Source organism: Gallus gallus, chromosome 1, assembly GCF_016699485.2.
Source record: "Gallus gallus isolate bGalGal1 chromosome 1, bGalGal1.mat.broiler.GRCg7b, whole genome shotgun sequence".
Taxonomy (NCBI): Eukaryota; Metazoa; Chordata; class Aves; order Galliformes; family Phasianidae; genus Gallus; species Gallus gallus.
Window position 1 is genome coordinate 51,189,598 of NC_052532.1, and position 19,969 is coordinate 51,209,566.

The window sequence follows — 19,969 nt, forward strand, 5'->3', positions numbered from 1 at the left end:
CAGGTAGGACATATTTAGAAGCAGCTTCCTCGCCAACAGCTGGAACTTGTTTGTGAGCAGCCAGAGGGAAAAAGCAACAGTAACGCTGAAAACCGTCTTGAAAAGGAGGGGAAGCAGCAAATGACACAATGACTCTTGCACAGAGAGACTTTAAACCACATGCTGGATGTGCCTGGCAACTGCTTCACACACTAACTTGTGCACGCAAGCCGGCATCCCTCACCCAGCATATCCTGGAGTAGCCCAGTAGTTCCAGCCCTGCACATAACAAAGACAAGCAGGCGAGGGATGAGTCAGTAATTCACATTACAAAATCAAGCTTGAATCAATCAGATGGAGAAATCAATAGCACAGCAAACAATACTTGTGGTTAACTCCATATAGGATTTAATGGTTCTGTTTTTTCCACTCTTCCCCCCCCCTCCGCTCCCAACCCCCCAAGCATGGAAGGCTTTTCAAGACTTCAGCTGTGCTTTGAGAAAGGCTCAGAAGTTATTAGGGTCAGTAATTCTTCTAAATCACCTGGCAGCAAAATAACAAACACCCCGGTGTTGCTGAGGCCACTCTTGACATCCCATCAGTCTTATAATGAGGTGTTTCCACACTGTCCTGCTGTCATTCCAGGCTTCCACAAACCCAACCCAAAGTTCACACTCCACGTTTCAGCAGGTTTTGCAGTGTGACAAACACATGGACTGCAAACAGCGGCCATTCCAGCTTCAGGGCAAACTCCTGGGGAGGCAAAGTGCAAGTCTCATTCTGCTTCTCGTCACCCTGCAAGGCACCATGCGCCAAGGGAAGGGGAAAAGCTGCTGTACAACCCTGACGGCTGGGATCCAAGCATGCCATCAGACTGTCAGCCTTGCCCACAAGTTGTGTTTCTGCATCTCTGAAACACCTAACGTGCCAAGGTGAGACAGGAGCAGGCTAGCAAGCTGCTGTCTCCACAAGGCCTCCAACACTGGTTATTCTTTTCCCCTCCCATTTCAAGCACAGACAGTTTGCTTACTCACCCATTGCCACGTTTCCAGTTTTCTGGTGTGGGTTTTGGCCACAAAGGCCTTTTTCCCCCCATTGTCATTTCTTTGCCAGCACACACATAGTAAGGGAAGACGCCCCATCCAGGCGCTGGTCAAAACCTGGCAGAGGCAGGATGGCCACTGCATCCTACAGACGCTCCATGACAGAAGTCAGTGCGCTGCTCAGGCTCTTTTCCCTCCTCTGAAGACCGACTTTGTTTTGCCAGAAGCATTCCTTATCCCCAGCCATGCAGATGCATGGTGACTTTTTTTCCCTCCCCTTCTCTTGAAGACGTCCATGCTAGAACACATGTACCAAGGTTGCCAAGCAGAAGGCAGCCACCCTGAGGTAACACACAGCCTCTGCCACTCCCATCCCAGAGAAGGCCACACACACGCAGCAAGGGCATTAAGGGATTTCATACTCCTCTGAGCTATCGGAATTAACATCGGCGCATTCAGCAGACAATGGAATGAGCCATTCCTGCTCTGGCGGGTTCTGTATTACCACAAAAACAGCTCGTAGCTATTCCCTTTCCTGAGCACCAGTAGATTTTAAAGGTTTTTTTTTTCAGCAATAGGAATCATTAACCCTCTTTCCAGCTGGTACTGGTATTAACATAGTTGCTGTTACGCTTCAGATAAGTCGCACGTATTTCTCTTAGCAAAATGACTTCACAGAATAAACTTATTAAATTTCATCTGGGATAGATACCAAAAAAAACCAACTATCCCTGCATTTGGCTGTGGCACAGAAGAAGAAACACGAGACAAGATGACACCATATCATCCTGGAAAAAGAATTTACTGCACTGCAGAAACAGCAATGCATTGGTTCATAAGTGGAAGCAGAGCTCTTCCCAGACTCAGACCCCCCGATGGCGTGTCCATTGCATTCAGCTTTAGATTCTCTCCTTTGATAAAGCCAACTAAGGGTTATGCCATACAGAGAATCTGACCTTCAGCAGAAGATTGTAGAGATTCTGTGGCACCTGGGTACTTAGCTGGAGACCACTGCAACATAAATGCAGTGTCTAGTGCCTGTGGCCAATACACAGCAGGTGAGTAAGGCTGAACTGGGCTCAGAGAGCCAAGTAAACAAGGTCCTTGATCGTTATGAAGGGGTCACAAAGAGCAGCAGCCCAGCTGCTGAAAACAGTCCCAGCTGCTGCTCTGAGCACCAGGCTCTCCATTAATCTTGGTCACGGCCCATTCTGCCCGTCAGTCTCCGGCGCTGAGTCTTAGTGGTTCGCCTCGTGCTGGGTTTCTGGATTTTCTTAAACGGACCTTGCCCACGTTGGGGTCGCTTTCCTTTCTTCTTTTTCCGGCTGTGCATGTGCAGCGTAGCAGTAAGAGAAGAGATCCTGGGGTGGACAGGAAGAGAAATGTTTGGGCACCAAAGTTTACTGCAGGAAGGTGATACTACAACAGCAGCAGGACAGCCCTGTGTGGCCCAACAGGAACGGACACGAGTAACTGCATGTCCCAGGGGAACTCCACTGTGCTGGGCACCATCCTGACAGTACAGAAGGAGAAGGACTAGGCAAACAGTTCAGAGCAAAGCCCGACCTGCACACCACACCCACCTCACGCCGCTGTTACCAGAGATCAATGTGATAGAAACAGACTGAGTGAGGCAGGCTTCCAGACTGCCAGTGCCCTCTGCTGGCTCCTGTCCACCAGCACCCAAGCAGCACAGCATCCCCCCCCCTGCTAACACACCACTGATCTGGAAAGAAAAGATCCTCCAGATCAGCTCACACTGCCCAGCAGCAAGCAGTTGAACGAATTTAAACATACTTTTCAGATAGGAAGGGGTTTCTGGACTTCTTGGGCATTGTTCTTGCAGGCTTGTTCACCACCTCTTCCCCCTTCTCTTCTTCTGAACCATCACTTTTTCCCTTAAAAAAAAGGGACAAACACATCTTTATGAACACACTAAAACAAGCAGCCTCACGACTCCAGTGCTTTTGCTACCTTCTTGGTTTCATCCCTGTTTGTGAAACACAGTCACAGATCAACACTTTGAATTTTACACAAGCCTTGTTCAAGCCTCTATGTTGTGTTATTGCAGCCCTTCAGAAAGGAACAAGCAGCAGGAAATCCTACGTTAATCAATCCCAAGATCCAACAACTTCAGCACAATCTTACTGGCTACATCTATGAGTTGGAAGTTTCAGCTTTTTCCTTAAATTACTATTAAAATCTCCTTGACCTGATTTTCAGATTAGAAGATGTCCTTAAAAGTGTAAAAGGTTAACTGATCAACGCAGCAGTTTCCCAAGGAGTTCAAATCCACCCACAACTCACGAACAAATGTGAGATCTCAGCTAAAATCTGTTTTGAGAACAGAAGCAACCACAAGTGCAACCAAAAGATTTCTTTATCTGTGGTCCAAGCGTATGTTCATGGAGAGCACAATCCCTCCTCATCCTAGCAGTAACCATTCATGGACAGGTCATAGAAAAATCATGGAAGACAGTCCATACAGCGAAGCCTAAATTCTCCTTACTTATGTTGTAGCTGGTTTTACAATACTGTGTTTTCCCTATCCAGCTCTGTGGCACCTTCCACTAACAGGAGGTCAGTTAGCAAACAATTCCAAGGTGGCTTCGAAGAAACCTGCTTAAGGATGACATTTCTTCCTCTGTAGTGGCACAACGTAAGTTGTGGAGAAATGTGAAAATTCAGTTTTCCCCTTCATCCTTACTCCTAGCCAGCTGCAAGCCTTTTGGCATATTCAGGGAGTGCCAATCTAACTGGGCCCAGGAACATTTATAGTTGATGCAATCAGATAGACAGCAAGAGGCCGTACCTCGGAGGTGGTCAATCCCAGTTGGCGTGCACCTGAGAGGTCCAGGTCACTGATGGTTGTGACTGTTACAATATGGTTTGGGTGGTCAATGTTCACTGACTCTGTCCGCGATGTCACCAAGTGCTCCAGTTCATCAAACTCATCTGGAAGGACAAACATATCAGCTTGTTGCAAAGTACACTCACAACAGCACCACGCAACACTAGATGCCTGGGCAGAGCGGCTGGAAAACTGCACGGGGGAAAAGGATCTGGAGGTGTTGGTTAATGCCCAGCTGAATGTGAGCCAGCAGTGTGCCCAGCTGGCCAAGACCAACGGCATTTTGGCTTGTATCAGAAACAGCACAGTCAGCAGGAGCAGCGAGGTGAACATCTGCCTGTATTCAGTTCTGGTGAGGCCACACCTCAAGTGCTGTGCCCACTTTTATGCCTCTCACTACTAGAAATACACTCATGCTCTGGAGTGTGTCTAGAGAATGACAATGGAGCTGTGAGGAATATGGAGCACAAGTGTGATGGGGAGCAGCTGAGGCAAATGGGGTTGTTCAGTCTGGAGAAGAGGAGCTCAGGGAAGACCTTATTGCTTTCTACAGCTATGTAAAAGAAGGCCGTGGCAAAGCAGGGGTTGGCCTCTTTTCCAGATAAAAGCAACAGGCAATGATAGGTGGTGGCCTCAAGTTGCACCATGGGAGGTTCAGGTTGGAAGGTTGGATATTATGGAAAATTTCTTAGCCAACAGAGTGGTGATGCATTGGAAAAGGCTGCCCAGAGAGGTGTTGTAGTCACTGTCCCAGCAGGTATATAAGGAAAGGACAGATGTAACAGGGATGTGGTTTAGTGGGCTACATTGGTGGTAGGTGGGCAGTTGGACTACATGATCTTACAGATCTCTTCCAACCTTAATGATTTTATGTTTCCTGCACCATCATGCTGGAGGCAGGAGGTCCAGTCTTTGCGTGGGTTAAGGCATGAAGGGCCTCCCTCTCCCAGCCAAGATGTCAATGCCTTGGAGATATCCTCCTGCATGCTCCTTCCTGTCCAGCCTGCCCAGTTTCCTTTCCTACTAGGGACAGAGGGCTGAGTGGGACCCCATTCAGCTCATCGCATGAGCTGCTGTCTGGCTTCTCAGGGGGACAGGAGAGGAGTGAGGCGACATCCCTTTGGGGTAGGACCGCTATTACAGCTATGCCTGCCCAGCCACAGGGACTGTCCAGTTTGGTGCCTCTCACAGGCAGTTAACTCCTCTGATACCTATCTTGCTGCAAGGGAGCCCAAATCCTATGGCCACAGAGCACATACGTACCAAGAGCTTCCTCCCTTTCGCGCAGCATCTTCATGTACTCCTTGTGCCTCTGGGAGAGACAAAGAGGTCACTACAGCACCCCTGCTGTTCCAAGTGTCCGTTCCACCCCAACCCCTCCACCCACGAAGGCCCATTCCCCCCCTAAGTGAATGAAGGAAAGCACGACGGCCCCAGGAAACAGCTGCTACGTGCCTGCCCCACAACCTTGACATGGCAAGGGGTCCCTTGTCATCAGGAGGAGCTATACCTCCTCTTTCATCTTCCTCTGCTCCTCCTTCAGCTTCCTCTTGATCTCCTCCAGGGCCACCTTCCTCCGCTCCACCTTCCGTTTATGGAAGCCAGTCAGGTACTCCCTAAACATCAGGAACAGAGCAAACCCTCAGCTTCCAGCAACCCCGTCCCACACTCACTTTGCCACCCCGGCACCCCTTGTGACCTCACCTCCGCCTCTCCTCATCAAAAGTCACCACCAGCCGCGATGCGGCACTCCCAGGCCCCTTCTTCTTGCGGCCCATGGCTAACCCACGCTGCCGCCACCCCCACTTCCGGTCAACCTCCTCTTCCGGCCCAATGAATCCCCGCCTCTTCCGGTTGCTCCATTTCCGGCTCCGCACAGCTCGGCCCTGTGGGAGGTGTGGCGCTGTGAGGGACGTCCCCCGGCCGCCATTTTGTGCATGGGCGCATCTCTAATAAAGATATTATTTCTAGGTTGTGAGTCGTTGTGTGGTGGTGTCTGTGTTGTGCTACTTAGCCCGGGGAGGTGTGTGTGAGGATAGCATTCAGCTCTGAGGCTGTCTCCAGGATGTGGGAGCAGTTGTGGTGGGAAGTGGTCCAGCTGCTGGCTGACTGGATTGCCTTTAGCTGAACTCTTGAACCTCTCCTGACCTCCCGTCCTCGCTTTAATGAGTGTAACTCTTGCGTGGCAGCCAGCTGACTTTAGTGGAAGCTCCACAAGTGTTGTGAAGGGAAGCGTTGGCAGAATCAGCCCACAGAGCGTGACAAGCACTGCTGCCTCGTCCCAAGTCACCTTGTCTTTTATCAGCTCCTCGGCTACTGGTGTTCTTTTCCTGGCCAGTCCTCTCCCCAGCAGAAATGCGGAAAAACCAGTTCTGTGGTTAATTGCTGCACTTCCCTCCACGCCCATGGGTTCGGCTGCCTCCTCCTCCTCTTCTCTCCCAGCCTGGGTGCACTTCGGCCTCTTCGCCCTAGCCTGTTCTCTGCCGGCTCAGGTGCACCATTAAGCCTGCATATTCATTCCATTAATCTCAGGGCTTCTCCTGCCTTCCCATCTCGTTCCTGCAAGGCCTTTTGGTGGCTCCTTCTCCCTTAGGGTGCACCACAGGTGCAGAAGACACAGGCACCTGCCCTGCCCAAGGGGGTGACAATTTGACACCATGGCTGGAGGTGATAAGAACATGAAGGCCCTGAGGGAGGTGTGGAGAAGAGCAGAAAACTCATTGTGTGCAGACTGCGGGAAGCCTGGTGAGTCCCTGAGGGCTGGATCTTCTGAGGATGGGTCAGAAGAAAGGACTGGGTTTGGTCTCTAGTAGCCATTGTGGCCAGCTCAGTGCCTTGAGGCAGATGAGCGTGGGAAGGAGTGAAGCTAGGGGATGGTTGTTGGAACCTGTGCAAAGCCCAGCAGATGTTGTGTGAGTTGATTCCATCTGTCCAGGCTGCAGGGGGTCCCAGAGGTGAGGGAGTGAGGGAAGACGAAGGAGATGCTGCCACAGCGCTAGTGGAAAGAAGGACAGGGATGCAGCAGCGCCAAAGCTGCAGCACTGTGGATTGCAATAGAATTGGATCTCAGACACAAATCAAGGTCATGCCCAGTCAGGACCCGACAGGAAAATTCCCAGTGGAAACCTAACTGCACTAGAAAGAAGGCATGATTCAGGAGGGCATTGTCTTGTCTGTGACTCAGCTCTGAATTGACAACTTGCCATAGACACCTGGGAGGTTTCTTATACTGAAGAGCTTATCCTCTCCAAAGGGTGCTGGTTTGAAGTCTACCAGCACTGCTAAAAATGCCCATTGCATTCCTTCCAAAAGGAACATGTGGGTTGTACCACCCAGGACAAATTAATTTGTCTAATTAATACCACTTTACCTTCTTAAATTTTCCCCCGAGAATTCTGATTTTACAGTTGCTTTTCACTTCCTGAGCTAAATAGTGTTGTGGGTTTGCTGTGTTGCACGAAACAGCTCCTGGAGTCTCAGATGATTCTTTACCCAAAGGGAGTTTGCAGAGTGCTTTGGCGTTTTCCAGGGTTCAAGTTAATAGAGATTCAGATTAAGCAGTTGAAGCAGGAGGAACGCAGCAGTATTATGTTTTTTCCAGACTGCCTTCTGTACTCTTGGTTAATTAGTCAGCTCAGCTGAAACCATGGTTACCAAGATCTCCATTTCTTAGTAATGCATTCTTATTTGAGGCATATCTCTCTCAGGAATTTACCACTTCTAATCATACCCCTTTTTTATGCCCTCAGATCCTGACTGGGCATCCTCTACCTTGGGTGTCTTTATATGCCTTAGCTGCTCAGGGATTCACCGGAACATCCCTAGCATCAGCAAAGTCAAATCCCTGAAGATGGACCACTGGGATGATGCTCAGGTGCAGGTGAGATCTTTGTCCCCTGGGTATGTCAGGGTTGGGTCTAGGCTGTACACCAACTCTTCTTTTGGCCTTTGGCCTCACAAAGTTGGAGATTAATGTCACTTTGCTACATGTGTGCAATCGGGGATAATTCTTCTTCAGTTGCTGAGAGAAGGATGATGTGCTTGCCTTGTGTGCCTCTTCGTGTCCTATTACTTTATGGCTGGCACAGATTCTTGCATCATATCTTGCCAAGGTTCAGGGTCTTTATTGCTCATGGTTACTGATTTCTCACTTGCCAGCTCCATGTAGACACAACATAAGTCTACATCAAAGAGAAGGCACTAACTCTCTTTCTAACTGCAGTTTCTGGCCAAGCATGGGAATGCTGTGACTAAGGCCATGTATGAGGCTCACATCCCTATTTACTATTACCAGCCAACCTACAATGACTGCCAGTAAGTTGCTGCATACGAGTGAAAAGGGGGAGGGCAGTTCTGGATTGCTGCAGTTTGTTTCTAAGCTACCTGTCACCTCTCCTTGCAGAGTGCTGAGAGAACAGTGGATACGGGCCAAATATGAACGGAAAGAGTTCACTGAGCTTGGAAAACAGCTGCCATATACAGATGGTAAGAGCAGGGCATAACTTCAGAACTGCTGCCTGTTGCCTTTACTGGAAGCTTTTGAGCACCGTGAAGAGAAAGCTCATCAGTGCTGCATATCCCACAAGTACTCCTGAGTACCTGCCTGATAGGTACAAAGCATGGGGTTGGAGGTGTTTAAATTGCAGGAAGTGTAGTTTGGCACTGCTGTAGGTTGTTTCCAAGTGTGGTATTACCAGCTGGTGTTGCTCAAAACCATTTGCTTTGCTGGCGGATGCCTCCTGGGGGGATATTCTTCACGCTGACCTTTCTGCCCCTAGGGGTGAAGGAAGGCATCCTCTGGAAGCGAGGTCGAGACAGTGGACAGTTCCAACCCCGCAAGTTCCTGTTGTCAGAGAGAGAGGGATGTCTGAAGTATTTCACTAAGCAGGATGTGAGTATGGTGGTCAACTCAGGGCTGTGGGGTTACGGAGACTCTTCCATCTCTCTCTCTCAGGCCAGAGATGGTAACACATCATAGAAGAGGGATTCCCTTCCAACTACTGACATTTTCCCCGCATCTTTCCTTCGTGCTTCTCCACATCTTTCCCTCTTCAACAGTTTCTTTGCTCATGGCAGGGAAGCAAGGGCACTTCAATGAGACTCCTCTTGTCTCACTGGTGAATCTCAGAATGCAGGACTGAGATACAGTCCTGCAATCTCACTGCTGATTGAAGGGTTGATCTTTCACTTCATCCCAGTCCATTTTCCTGGCTGTACAATCTTGCGCTGTCCTTGGAACCAACCTCAACTTACTATGAACTAAGTTGCCAAAAACCCGTTGCTTTCTTTTAAGTAGGGCTTTTCTGCTAGTTTATCTCCCTGAAATGAATGGGACAAATGCTAGTATACTGCCACAAGTGAGGGAATAGCTTAGGGTAGGGAGGGGTAGGTGTAAAGTCTTTCCTTCTGGGGCCAGTTAGCCTTTAGACCAGGTCAGCTGTAAAGTCAGATGCACTTTCAGCATCTCACTTGTTGTCCCAGAGTAGGCACAGCTCAAATTTAGATTGGAGGGGCTGAGCCATTATTTGGGTATGAGCACGCCACATAGCAAAGGGAGCGTGTACTACAACAGTTTTGATGGGAAGGGGGCAGTTAATACCTTTTTAAGACCTTCTGACCCTGCTGTATCCTACTAAGTCAGTCACTTAGATCACTTTCCCACTAGAATTGCTCGTGCATGACCAATGCCATTCTGTTCTCAGGCCAAAGAACCCAAAATCAATGTCAAAATAGATGTCATCAATGCTACATTCCAGCCAGAGAAGATTGGGAACCCCAATGGCTTGCAGATCACCTATCTCAAAGACAACAAGACTCGGAATATATTTGTCTACCATAAAAGTGGAAAGGTATATTGTTTAGCATCATAGTGCAAAGCCATTGAGCTGATTGGAAAATTTACTGATATTGAGTAGTCTGAGGAATGAGTTGGGTTAGATGGTGTGTGCATGTGTGGGAATTGCTGTAGGTAAACAGGTTGAGAATTCTGATTCTCTGTGTGTCTGTGAGAGAGTTTTGCTGCAGGGATCAGAGCAGGAGCACTGACTGAGTGGGTTTCTGTGGGAGGAGCTGCTGCAAGAAGGTGTGCAGATGTACTGCCTGTGCTGTCCGTGTGTGTGTGTGAGGGTGAGGCCTGGAGAAGGGAAAGCTGGCTGTTTTTGCAGCTGACATAATGTTGGGTGCAGCTGGATGAATTGGAGTGACTCACTGTGGCTGTCCCTAAGCTTTCTGTTCTGTCCTGTTTTATTTTCAGGAGGTAGTGGACTGGTTCAATGCCATTCGGTCCGTGCAGTTCCATTATCTGAAGGTAGCATTTCCCATAGCCAGCGATAATGAGGTAAGGCAGCACTAGAGTGCAGTGCTGAGTCTCCTGCTGATGCTCAGTTACTCTGTTAAAAGAGCCCATTAGTTATTATTAGATCCCCAGGCACAGAAGTGGAAATTGCAGTGTTTAGATAGAGAAACGAGAAAGTGTGCATACAGGAGCCTAGGATGGTAGAGAGCAGCTCATCTCTCCTATTTCTGGGCACGCTGGAGACCGAAGTGACTCCTAGCTAAGGCAGTTCTACAAACATGAATTTAAAAGGGAGCTGAATTTGGGCAAGCAAAAGGAAGGCCATGGGTTTGAAAGTGAACAGCAAAGAAACATGGCTAAGTGAATGTTACTCTTACCTTTTTGTCAGATTAAAAGCCGGCTGACAAGAAACTTCTTAAAGGAAGGATACATGGAGAAGACAGGTCCCAAGGTGAGCTGCTTGTGGGAGAAGAAATCTAGCAGGGAACTGCCAGAGAGCCATTGATTTTCCCTACTCCATTGTTTTTCTCCCAGTTTCCCCATCCTCCCCCCCTATTCTTTTGACATTACAGTGGGACTGAAAAATTGCTTTCTGATCCTCAGTCTCAGCTTAGAGGGAGAAAGAAGGCTGCAGTTTAGGCAGGGGCTTGGTTCATGCAGTTGTGATGAATTTTGGGCATCCATTCGCACTGCTCACGGCAGAGGGCACTGTCACCTTACATATGTCACCTCTTCCCTTTACAGCAGAGAGAGGCTTTTAAGAAGCGTTGGTTCACACTGGATCACCGCAGGCTCATGTACTTCAAGGACCCTTTGGTGAGGGCGAGATCTGACCTCTGGCAGCTGTAGGCAACAGTGCTGAGAGGGCAGGGTCAGAGTGCAAACAGAGTCTTGCTTCTTTGCTTTGCTCTGTTGTAAGGGAGGCTTGTGGGTTTCCCAGTGGCTCTGAATGGACTCTGGGCCTTCCCCTTTCCATCCCACTTTGTTCATCCTGCACTTTCTATGTTCGCTCACTGCCTGCAAACAATGGGAACAGGGAAGGCTGTGGTGTAAAGGTCGTGGTGTCAAAGGGGATGCCATGGAAGGTGTTGATGGAGAGGCAGATGCAGCTTTTCCTCTTTCAGACCTCTCAAGATCTATACTCTTAAGTTTTCCTTTCGGTCACCGTCTTTGGGCATAGCCTCCCGGTTCTGAATCCCCTGACCACCTTCAGGCCTTTTTGCTGCTACATCTTTGATCCTTACCCGTTCTCCTGCAGTCCGTAGAAGCACTGCTATTATTAGTTGGTTTTTCCTGGGTACAGTTAATCCCTCTCTTTCCCTCCTGATGTACAGGATGCATTTGCTAAGGGTGAGGTATTTGTGGGCAGCAGAGAGAATGGCTATAGCGTCCAGAAGGGATTGCCTTCAGGGACACAAGGTAACTTCTCTTGGCCCTATGGCATCACCATCGTCACCCCTGACCGAGAATACCTCTTCACCTGCGAGACGGAGGCTGACCAGCTGGACTGGGTCACAGCTTTCACAAGCATCATCGACCAGGCCATGACACCACAGGAATATGCAAGTAAGTGCCCGAATGATGTTTCCTCTCCTCTTGCCGCTCTGCCACAGTGTATTGCCCTAATGCACTACCTTTTTTCTTCTCTACAGTTGAAGCCTACTTCAAGTTTAAATCATAGGAAGCCGGGCAGGAACCTTGCTGTAACTCAACTCTACCTGGTCCTGTTGGGTGGGCTGTCGAAAGAGGAGAGAAGATTGATGTCAGAGAAACACAGTGCTCTTGCAGCCTACTCTTTGAAGCACTTTTTTTTTTTTTCCCCTCCAAGAACAATCTTCTTTGTTCTGGGGCTCATTTAAGCTGCTTCAAGTCCAAGACTTTGTGAGACTGAATCCTCAGTGCAAACTTTCAGTGGTAAATTGCTGTGATCTGACTGGATGTTGATAGGCCTTGTCTGTTGATAGGGCCTCGAAACCTTAGCACTTGCTGTGATGGACATGGGACCTAGCATCATATTTGCAGGAAACTGCAGGCGGCCTTATGCAAGAATGCACAAGGATTAACCTTGTACAAGAAAACATCTGCTTTGCTGGAGCTAATGCTCAGTCGGCTGTAGAGACTGCTGGACTAGGAGGGACTTTCATTACAAGAAGTGGCTTCTCTGCTGGTGACAGAGATGTGAAACATCTGGTTATTTGATCATCTAGAGCTACAGTTGAAAAAGGTCACTTAAAAGATTTAATCTAACAGTCATGTGTGAGATGTGTTTCTTCCCATCTATATAGGCTTGAAAGCTTCAGACCATGTTTGTATGGAGATCATCTTCTGAGTGCTCATGGGCTCAGAAACAACATATGTTATGTACATATATGTAAATGGACAGTGTGTATGTGCCCATAACAAAAACGTGGTGGGAGATGGAATACTGCCCAAGAGGATACTGTGAGGGACATCCATGTTATTGAAGTTCAGCTGTCAAATTTGAGTCTCTGTAGTTAAATCATGGAGAGAGGCTGGCTCCTGCAGAGAGCAGTCGATAGCATACAGACTTCAGACACTCTGTTGAGTCTAATAGTGCCTAGGGGTTGATGTCTGAAGTTAGGAATACGTGAGTATCTACTCCCCTATTTTCTGGATGTCAAAGTCCTGGCATGTACATTCTGACCTGTACATTACATATGTATATGTAATATACATATATTGTTTATGCACTAGTGTAGAGGGGATGCTCCCTGAGACAAATGGGGCTCGGATGTGGGCAAAGGAGAGCAGGGCAGTGCTTGGCACAAAGGGCTTAGCAGCACATATGTCGTACTGTGATACTCCAGTAGAAGGCAGTGCTGCACAACATACTTTTCTTTCTGCTCTTGCGAGGGAGGCGAAGGAAATCTTAAAGGAAGAGGAGGGTGGTCTTTGGGGAGAGGAAGGAAGGAGTGGAACAGAAATACGTAGCCCCTTGATCTTTAGGAGCTTGATGGTGACTAATGACAAGGGTGGGAGAGTGCTAGGCTATAAGAATGGGAGATCTTTGGCGGTCTGTGGGGGTCTTTGGTTGCAAGACTAGGGACTAAACGCATTGACTACACCTCAGGAGGTCTTTGGACAAAAGTATGGGGCAGGCCCTCTTGCCCTAGCTTAGCTAAGGGTCAGGGGGCAGCACCAGTTTTTTTTTCAGTTTTTAGCGCTGATCCTTGATTATCTCTTAAAGCCTCTGTTGTTTTTCCCTCCTGCCGGACTCAGAAGTCTTGTCTTTCATTAAATCTTCCCTCAAAGGAAGAAAACTGAGCAAGGGGGAATGGGAAAAAGAAAGGGAGTAAAGAAAAAGGAGGAGAGAGAAGGAGGAAGGCAATGGGGAAGAAGGAATGTGTCTTCTAAAACAGAAGCTCCCCTTGGCTCCTCAGCTGGTGACTAGCAGCTCAGTACAAATTGGGACCGCATTCACACCTGTGTGTGAAGCTGAGTCAGACACATTCCTATGCAGTGGGCAAGGCAGCTCTGCAGCGGTGGGCTGGGGGGACACTTACCCAGCAGCGGAGCTGAGAGAACACAGAGACTCGAGAGAAGGAGGAATCCACTAGTCCACAGAGTCTGCTGATTTTCGGCCCGGCGAACACTGGAGGAGCAGCAAGTGAGGAGCTGGTGAAGAACACAGACATTTCTTTGCACCTATCAGTCTTGAAGGGGAGGAGGTGTCCCTTTTTCAGCCTGAGGAAAACCAGCAGATGGCACTTGTGATGAACAAGACTGGCAAAATAGACTGGATGGCTGAAGGTGAGGAATAGACTTCTCTGGAGACTTACATTTGCTGAGTTTGTGCCATTAATCCTTTCCTTGGCTGCTTTTGTTAGGACTAGTTGTGTCCCCTACAGCAAGCAGGGCAGGCAGGAGGAAGGAGCGGGTCTCCAGCGGCCTGACTGCTCTTCCACCCCACCCCCAAAGATGTCTTGTGACTCTTCCCTCATCAGTGTAACGCCTGGAGAGGACCTTGAGGGTGGCAGCTTCTCAGAGGAAAGCAGCGGTGAGGATGACATCAGCGGTGTTCTAGGAGGGGACAGCCCCGTGACAGGGCCGCTGGGCACGGTGCTGCTGCTCATGTGCCTCATTGGGATGGTGGGGAACATCTACACGGTGCTGGTGGCCTCTGGCAAGGTGGCAGGCCGCTCAGCAGGCTCCTTGGGGGTCTACGTGATCAACCTCGCCCTGGCTGACCTCCTGTACCTCTCCACCATCCCCTTTGTGGTCTGCACCTATTTCACCCATGACTGGTTCTTCGGAGACGTGGGCTGCAAGCTTTTGTTCAGCTTGGACCTCCTCACCATGCATGCCAGCATTTTCCTCCTGACTGCCATGAGCCTGGAGAGGTACTGGGCAGTAACCAGGCCACTGCAGGCCAGGCGGGCTGGCGGCACTTACCGCAAGCCAGCCAGTGCCATCCTTTGGCTCCTTGCCCTCCTGCTTACGGCCCCCATGATGGTTATGACCCAATTGCGGGAGGGGGATGGTCCCAGCAAGCGCATCTGCATCCCCACATGGACACCAGCGGCCTTCCGGCTCTACTTGACGGTGCTCTTTGCCACCAGCGTCCTGGTGCCCGGTGTGGTGCTGATCATTGTCTACACCCTCCTGGCCCGGGTGTACCACTCTTCCACCTGGCACCCGGGGCTGTCAGTGGCCGGCCGGGCTCCCTCCCAGCGTCTCTCCTCCAGGATCTCTGCCGTTGTGGTGGCTTACTGGGCCTGCTTCCTCCCCTTCTGGGGCTGGCAACTGGCCAGGCTGTACCAGCGTGAGGGCATAGGCATGGGCCCCACTGCCCAGGCCTACCTCAATTTTGGTGTCACTTGCCTAGCCTATGGCAACAGCTGTATCAACCCCTTCCTCTACACCCTGCTAGCCAGTAGCTACCGCCAGCATCCCAAACACGCTAGGAGGCCATAGCACCTTCCTGGCTTTTGGGTAAATGTTGGGGGTCATAGGGAATAGCAGAGGGAGCCCTGGGCGATGAGCAGTACCTGAGTGGGGGATATCTCCCAGGCTTTTGTGAGGGTTGAGTAATGAAATAAAAGTGTGTAGTCTTTTGCGCTGCATTGTGGTGTGTTCCATCCTTGTCATCAACCTGGCACCTTCTCCTTCATGCCTTTTGCAAGACTGCTTGAGGATGCTCGTCCCAGGGATCCCAATTCTGGCGTGTGTGAGGAGTCCTCCAGCCATCACCCTATGCAAGGCTGGAGTGGGTAAAAGGGTGCAGTCAGCTTCTATATGCCTTAATTATATCTCCAAGGAGCCCAACCACCCTCATCGCCTCTCTGGCAACGGACGGAGCTGTAACAAAGCCCAGACAACAGTGACTCACAAATATCATGGGAGCAGTGACTCACTTGAAGAAGCAGCCACGCTAGCGGGAGACCTGAATAAGATTCATCCCCAGCTTGTGGTGAAAATTTCATTCAATTTTCTTCCCCTCACTCTCACCAAAATTTTTGAAGAATCTTTCTGAAAAATGACTCCCAAGTGCAGTTTGAAGACACTGTGCTATGTGTGAGTTTGCCCTTCATAAAAGCTCATTAAAGGGCCTATCACCAGCACTGTGCCCCTGCTGTGGTCAAGGAGATCCCCAGCCCTCTGTCCTGCTGAATGTACCCCAGGTTGTGACAATGTCACTTACATAAACTGAGCCAGGTCTTACACCTTGAGTCCATCTAGCCCAGCACAACTCAATTCCATACAGCTAAACTTTTTTCTTATTCCCATACAAGATGACCTTATCCATATCACCCCATGGAAAGAGCGCCCATGCAGTGACTGTGCACAGGATGGCAATACTAGATGCTGTTTATACTATCACAGATGTAGCCCTAAAGAACAGGATGTGATTGTACAGAGCAGACTGGATTTAAACAACAGGAGGCTTCAAGACATCTGGCTTAAGAGCCTCAACCTGCTTGTACACCCCAAGCATTCCTGCCTCCCATCCCAAAAGCCTATCTTGAGCCCAACTTCTCTTCCCCAGCCCACAGTTCCTAGCAGCTGAGCCTTACTCTGCATAAGTCCCTGAGACACAGCATCTGGCAGATCCTCATGAATTATGGAAAAAGAATGGGAGGTGCTGCTGCCTTAGGAACAAACTCCCGAGCACCAGCTGCTCTGCAGCTGCCTCATGGGAAGAATGAGCCTGGCCAGGCCTTCAGGGTGCCCTTGTAGGACATCAAAATGTTTGTCCTTCACCTTGCTTGTGGCTCAGCATGGAAGTGAGGTTTCAAAGATTGTGTTCTTCTATCAAGTCAGAGCCTGCCCAGCAGCACTAGTCATTGCTGCTAAGGTCATATCAGACTGGAAGAGTCAATGGCTTTGCCAAAGGTACCCTTCCACTTTTTTTCCCCCCCATAGTAGTATCTGGCCATAACATTCTTTCCTGCTCAGACTCTTTCCGGGCTTTTCACTTTCTGCCTTCCCAAGCTCTTACCACCACCTAGCTTCCCCTTTCCCACCATGACTCTGAGGACCAGCGCTGTGTTTAGTCACTCTCACCCACATCTGACATTCCAACACAGTAAGTTATTATGACCCCAAGTTCCCCAGTTGTCCAACCCTGTAGATTTGTGATAAGAGAAAGATTAATTCTTGACACCAAGTAGACGAAAACACATTTATTGATGGCCTTTTTTTTTTTTTTTTTTTTGAGATTTTGAGACAGGTGTGAGGAGTTACTCCCAGCTGACAGACCGGAGCGTGAAGTCTCCATGCGTATCAAAGTAGTCAAAGACAGAAAGACCAAGCCGGTTGGGGAATGAGAATTGGTGGCCTGGCAGGTGGACAGTCAGATCGCTTGGGTTGATGCTGAAAGTGATCTGCAATACAAATGGAAAAGTCAGTGAAAACGTCTGCCAAGATACCCTCAAGCCTTCCCCATTCTGCAGAGTGAACACGCTCAGCAGCGTAACTTGCTCTTCAGCAGCAGGAGTGTTCTTCTGGTCTTCCAAGTGACGCCTATTCCTTGATCAGTTCAACAGTAACATCCCTTGGAGCTACATAGAGCTTGCACATTTGATTCCCACCCTTTGCCACTGCTTAGAGATCTGGATGGTGGCACTGGCCAAGCAGGAGAAGCCAGCCACCTCCTGTACAGACAACCCAGAGTACAGTACATATGGAGAGTGTATCCCAGGCTTTACCTCTATTGGGGCTCCCTTCTGGAAAGGGAAGACCGTCTCCCTTTGCTCGGTACCCCACTCTTCCATTTTCTTTGAGTTGCACACAATGAGGTTCACATCACCGTGAGCATCAAAGCGGGGGTTGAAGTGAAGCCCCAGGTGGGTTGAGTCCTTGCCCAGATTCATCACAAAGCTGCAGAGAAAGGAGACAAACACTGTGTTGCATGCTGCACACTGAATCTAGTCTGTTCTGTCAAGCCCAGCTGAGGGTGCTGAGGTTCAGTGTGCAGCCCTGAACATGGAGTTACTCTGCACCCAAGCTAGCTCCCTAGGAGTTGCTTGTCACAGCATTCCTTCCAGCCCTAAACAGTTAGCTGGTGCTGCACCCAGCCTGACAGCCACCGCTTCTCCCCACCCTGCAGGCAGCTGCAGTAGTTACCATCTCATTAGCTATCCCAAAGCATCTTGCAATGGTAGTGGGAGGAAACAGCTTCCCAGCCTGCTGTCCACCTTGCCTCCAGGCCTCTTACTGAGATGAGAAGTGAGGAGGAATATTATTTGGCAAGAAAAAGCCCAGGAGGCTTCACGCTGACAGTATCAAACTTCAAAGGTGCTGGGAAGAGCTGGGACATGTTTCCTGGAACACCGCTAGTGCTGGTACAGCAACTCCAGGCTCCACCTCACCCAACAAGGGGTCCTGCCAATAGCAGAGCTGCGTGAGGGTTGGGTTCTACAGCAGAGGCTTCCCTGAGGGCCCCAGCCACTGATCCCTGCAAAACTGGGAGGTCTTTTGGTACCTGTCCACTCACTACTTTTTCCCCCATTCCTTTCCCACTAGCATATGAGAAGCATCTCTACTAGATGAACACCTTGAGACCACACTATCACCACCCATGGGACCAGTAGTTTTAATCATTGGCTTCATTATGGGTCTGTGGCTCAGAGCATCCATGACACCAGAAGACTCAAGATGTCCCCAGGTGCTTGAACTGTAGTCTTCTGCCCAAGACAGCAAAGTACAGAAATGGTGCTCCTGGGCAACCTTCATGCAGGGGAGAGGATGTGGCTTTTGGGATGGTCTCAAGCCACATCTCAGTATAGATTTTGCTTCCATTTCCTTTACTCTATGCTAAAGAGGATGTGGTCACTGCCAGTGCGTGCAGCTGGAGCTTCACATCTGCTCTGGCTTAGCCCCTTGGCAGTAGAGCATGTCTGCAGTATGCATTAGGCAATGACTCACTGGGAAATACCGTTGGTGTTAACCCTTTTCAAAGCTGCTCCACTCCCACCCAAGGGAGGGGATTCCTTCTGTTGCTACTAGCAGAAGCCAACCCAGAACGGTGCTTTGGCCACACCTGGGTGGCACAGCTCAGCTTACCTTTTGGCATTCGGTGCGATTATCCCCTTGACAGTGAGGCGCTGGCCAGGCTTGAGACCCAAGTTGGTGCACACTGGTCCCTGCTGAACATGGAGGCAGACATTAGCTCAGTACCTGCTAGCTCACTTGCTTTGGCAGCTCTCCATGCTGCCTCAATATAGTGCATTGCCTTGGACCAAGGGAGAGATAGGGACACTCCCTTTCCCTAGGGCAAGGCACATGGGACACCCCAGAGAAGTCACTCCAATCAGACAAACCATGTGCCTGATTTCCCAACTTTCCTCTTTGCTGCTGTCATCAACATATCTATATTTCATGGCAGTGAATTGAGAGTACCTGCAAGCTCCCATCACGCCCATCTTGTCATGAACACACCTATGTACTGTATGGGTCTCATGTCATCCCAAGAAACCTGGCTGTTCAGGGATGGAGCCTCCACTCCTTTCCCCTGGCTTAGATTTGGACCTCAAGCCTTGCTTGAGCCTTTAACATTTGCAAGAAATTTGCATGCACCTTTCCACATTCTGTCAAGCAGAAAAGAGTGTTCTACTACTCATATCCATGTGTACTCATTGCCCAGTCTGGCCCCTGGCATGACCACAAGAATACCAAGAATTTTTTTTTCTACCAAAGTTTCGTTTGTACTTGGGGCACTCCCTGATTACTCCCTCTCAGACTACTGCAAGAAATCAAAGTTCAAACACTTCCCTGATACAAGCATCCTTCCAACAGTCCTTGGTACTCACACAAGGGCACTTTAGAGGAGTGCATTTTCGTACAAGAAATAATGATTGAGTGACTCATGAAAACTGCAGCCAGGAAGCAAGCAATAGGGCAGCCTAGAAAAGGAGACGCTCAGAAAGCAAAAAATACTACTTCAGCTGCCTGCCTGGAGCAGAACCTCTGCAAAACAGGTTACCCCAGCTCAGGAACCAACCCAGCAAGGACCCCCCATATATCTCCCCAGAGGGATCCTGGAGGTGAAAAAAAATAACTTCTGCCTGAACAAGAAATAGCAGTCACCCCTCTGTAATAGGTGCAGCAGGGATCTTGACTCCCCCAGCAGCAAGCATGCAGCTCTAGCAGAGCCTCCAACACAGGGATCGATGAGCAGCTAGAGGGTAGCACGAGCACTCTGCTGTCAAGCCAAGGCATTCCTCATAGCCCTTCTCCTGGGTTCCATCCTCCCCATTCCTTCCCTACTCACACAAGACATGATGCTGCTGTGCAGGCTGATGCTCCTCTCTTCCAAGGTGCAAAAGTCCCAGGCAAGTA

The 19,969-nt window shown here is 49.6% G+C and overlaps 4 protein-coding genes across 6 annotated transcripts; 2 read left to right on the plus strand and 2 right to left on the minus strand.

Annotated features, from left to right (window-relative positions):
- Positions 1–1,805: 1,805 nt before the first annotated feature.
- On the minus strand, positions 1,806–5,696 carry NOL12 (nucleolar protein 12). The gene is made up of 6 exons (XM_416274.8): positions 5,578–5,696; positions 5,384–5,489; positions 5,137–5,185; positions 3,835–3,977; positions 2,820–2,920; positions 1,806–2,383 (listed from the first exon to the last, which is right to left on the minus strand). Exons 1-6 carry the CDS (start codon positions 5,649–5,651, stop codon positions 2,212–2,214), a joined length of 645 nt encoding a protein of 214 aa, XP_416274.3. The 5' UTR covers positions 5,652–5,696; the 3' UTR covers positions 1,806–2,211.
- A 633-nt stretch (positions 5,697–6,329) lies between these two features.
- ADAP1L (arf-GAP with dual PH domain-containing protein 1-like) lies at positions 6,330–12,415 on the plus strand. 2 transcript variants are annotated; one of them, XM_015288469.4, is made up of 11 exons: positions 6,330–6,618; positions 7,623–7,753; positions 8,096–8,187; positions 8,276–8,358; positions 8,652–8,764; positions 9,576–9,722; positions 10,127–10,210; positions 10,557–10,619; positions 10,913–10,984; positions 11,503–11,734; positions 11,821–12,415. In XM_015288469.4, exons 1-11 carry the CDS (start codon positions 6,531–6,533, stop codon positions 11,847–11,849), a joined length of 1,134 nt encoding a protein of 377 aa, XP_015143955.1. In that variant the 5' UTR covers positions 6,330–6,530; the 3' UTR covers positions 11,850–12,415. The 2 variants fall into 2 exon arrangements, with proteins under 2 accessions (XP_015143955.1, XP_015143965.1); XM_015288479.4 differs by lacking the exon at positions 10,913–10,984.
- Positions 12,416–13,083: 668 nt separating this feature from the next.
- Positions 13,084–15,252, plus strand: UTS2RL (urotensin-2 receptor-like). Its single transcript, XM_004937745.5, has one exon. The coding sequence runs from the start codon at positions 14,108–14,110 to the stop codon at positions 15,101–15,103; it is 996 nt and encodes a 331-aa protein (XP_004937802.2). The 5' UTR covers positions 13,084–14,107; the 3' UTR covers positions 15,104–15,252.
- Positions 15,253–16,797: 1,545 nt separating this feature from the next.
- Positions 16,798–19,969, minus strand: LGALS1A (galectin 1A). 2 transcript variants are annotated; one of them, XM_046924539.1, is made up of 4 exons: positions 19,902–19,969; positions 18,695–18,774; positions 17,338–17,509; positions 16,798–17,013 (listed from the first exon to the last, which is right to left on the minus strand). In XM_046924539.1, the coding sequence occupies exons 1-4, from the start codon at positions 19,908–19,910 to the stop codon at positions 16,870–16,872; spliced, it is 405 nt and encodes a 134-aa protein (XP_046780495.1). In that variant the 5' UTR covers positions 19,911–19,969; the 3' UTR covers positions 16,798–16,869. The 2 variants fall into 2 exon arrangements, with proteins under 2 accessions (XP_046780495.1, NP_990826.1); NM_205495.2 differs by having other exon boundaries at positions 18,695–18,777; positions 19,902–19,968.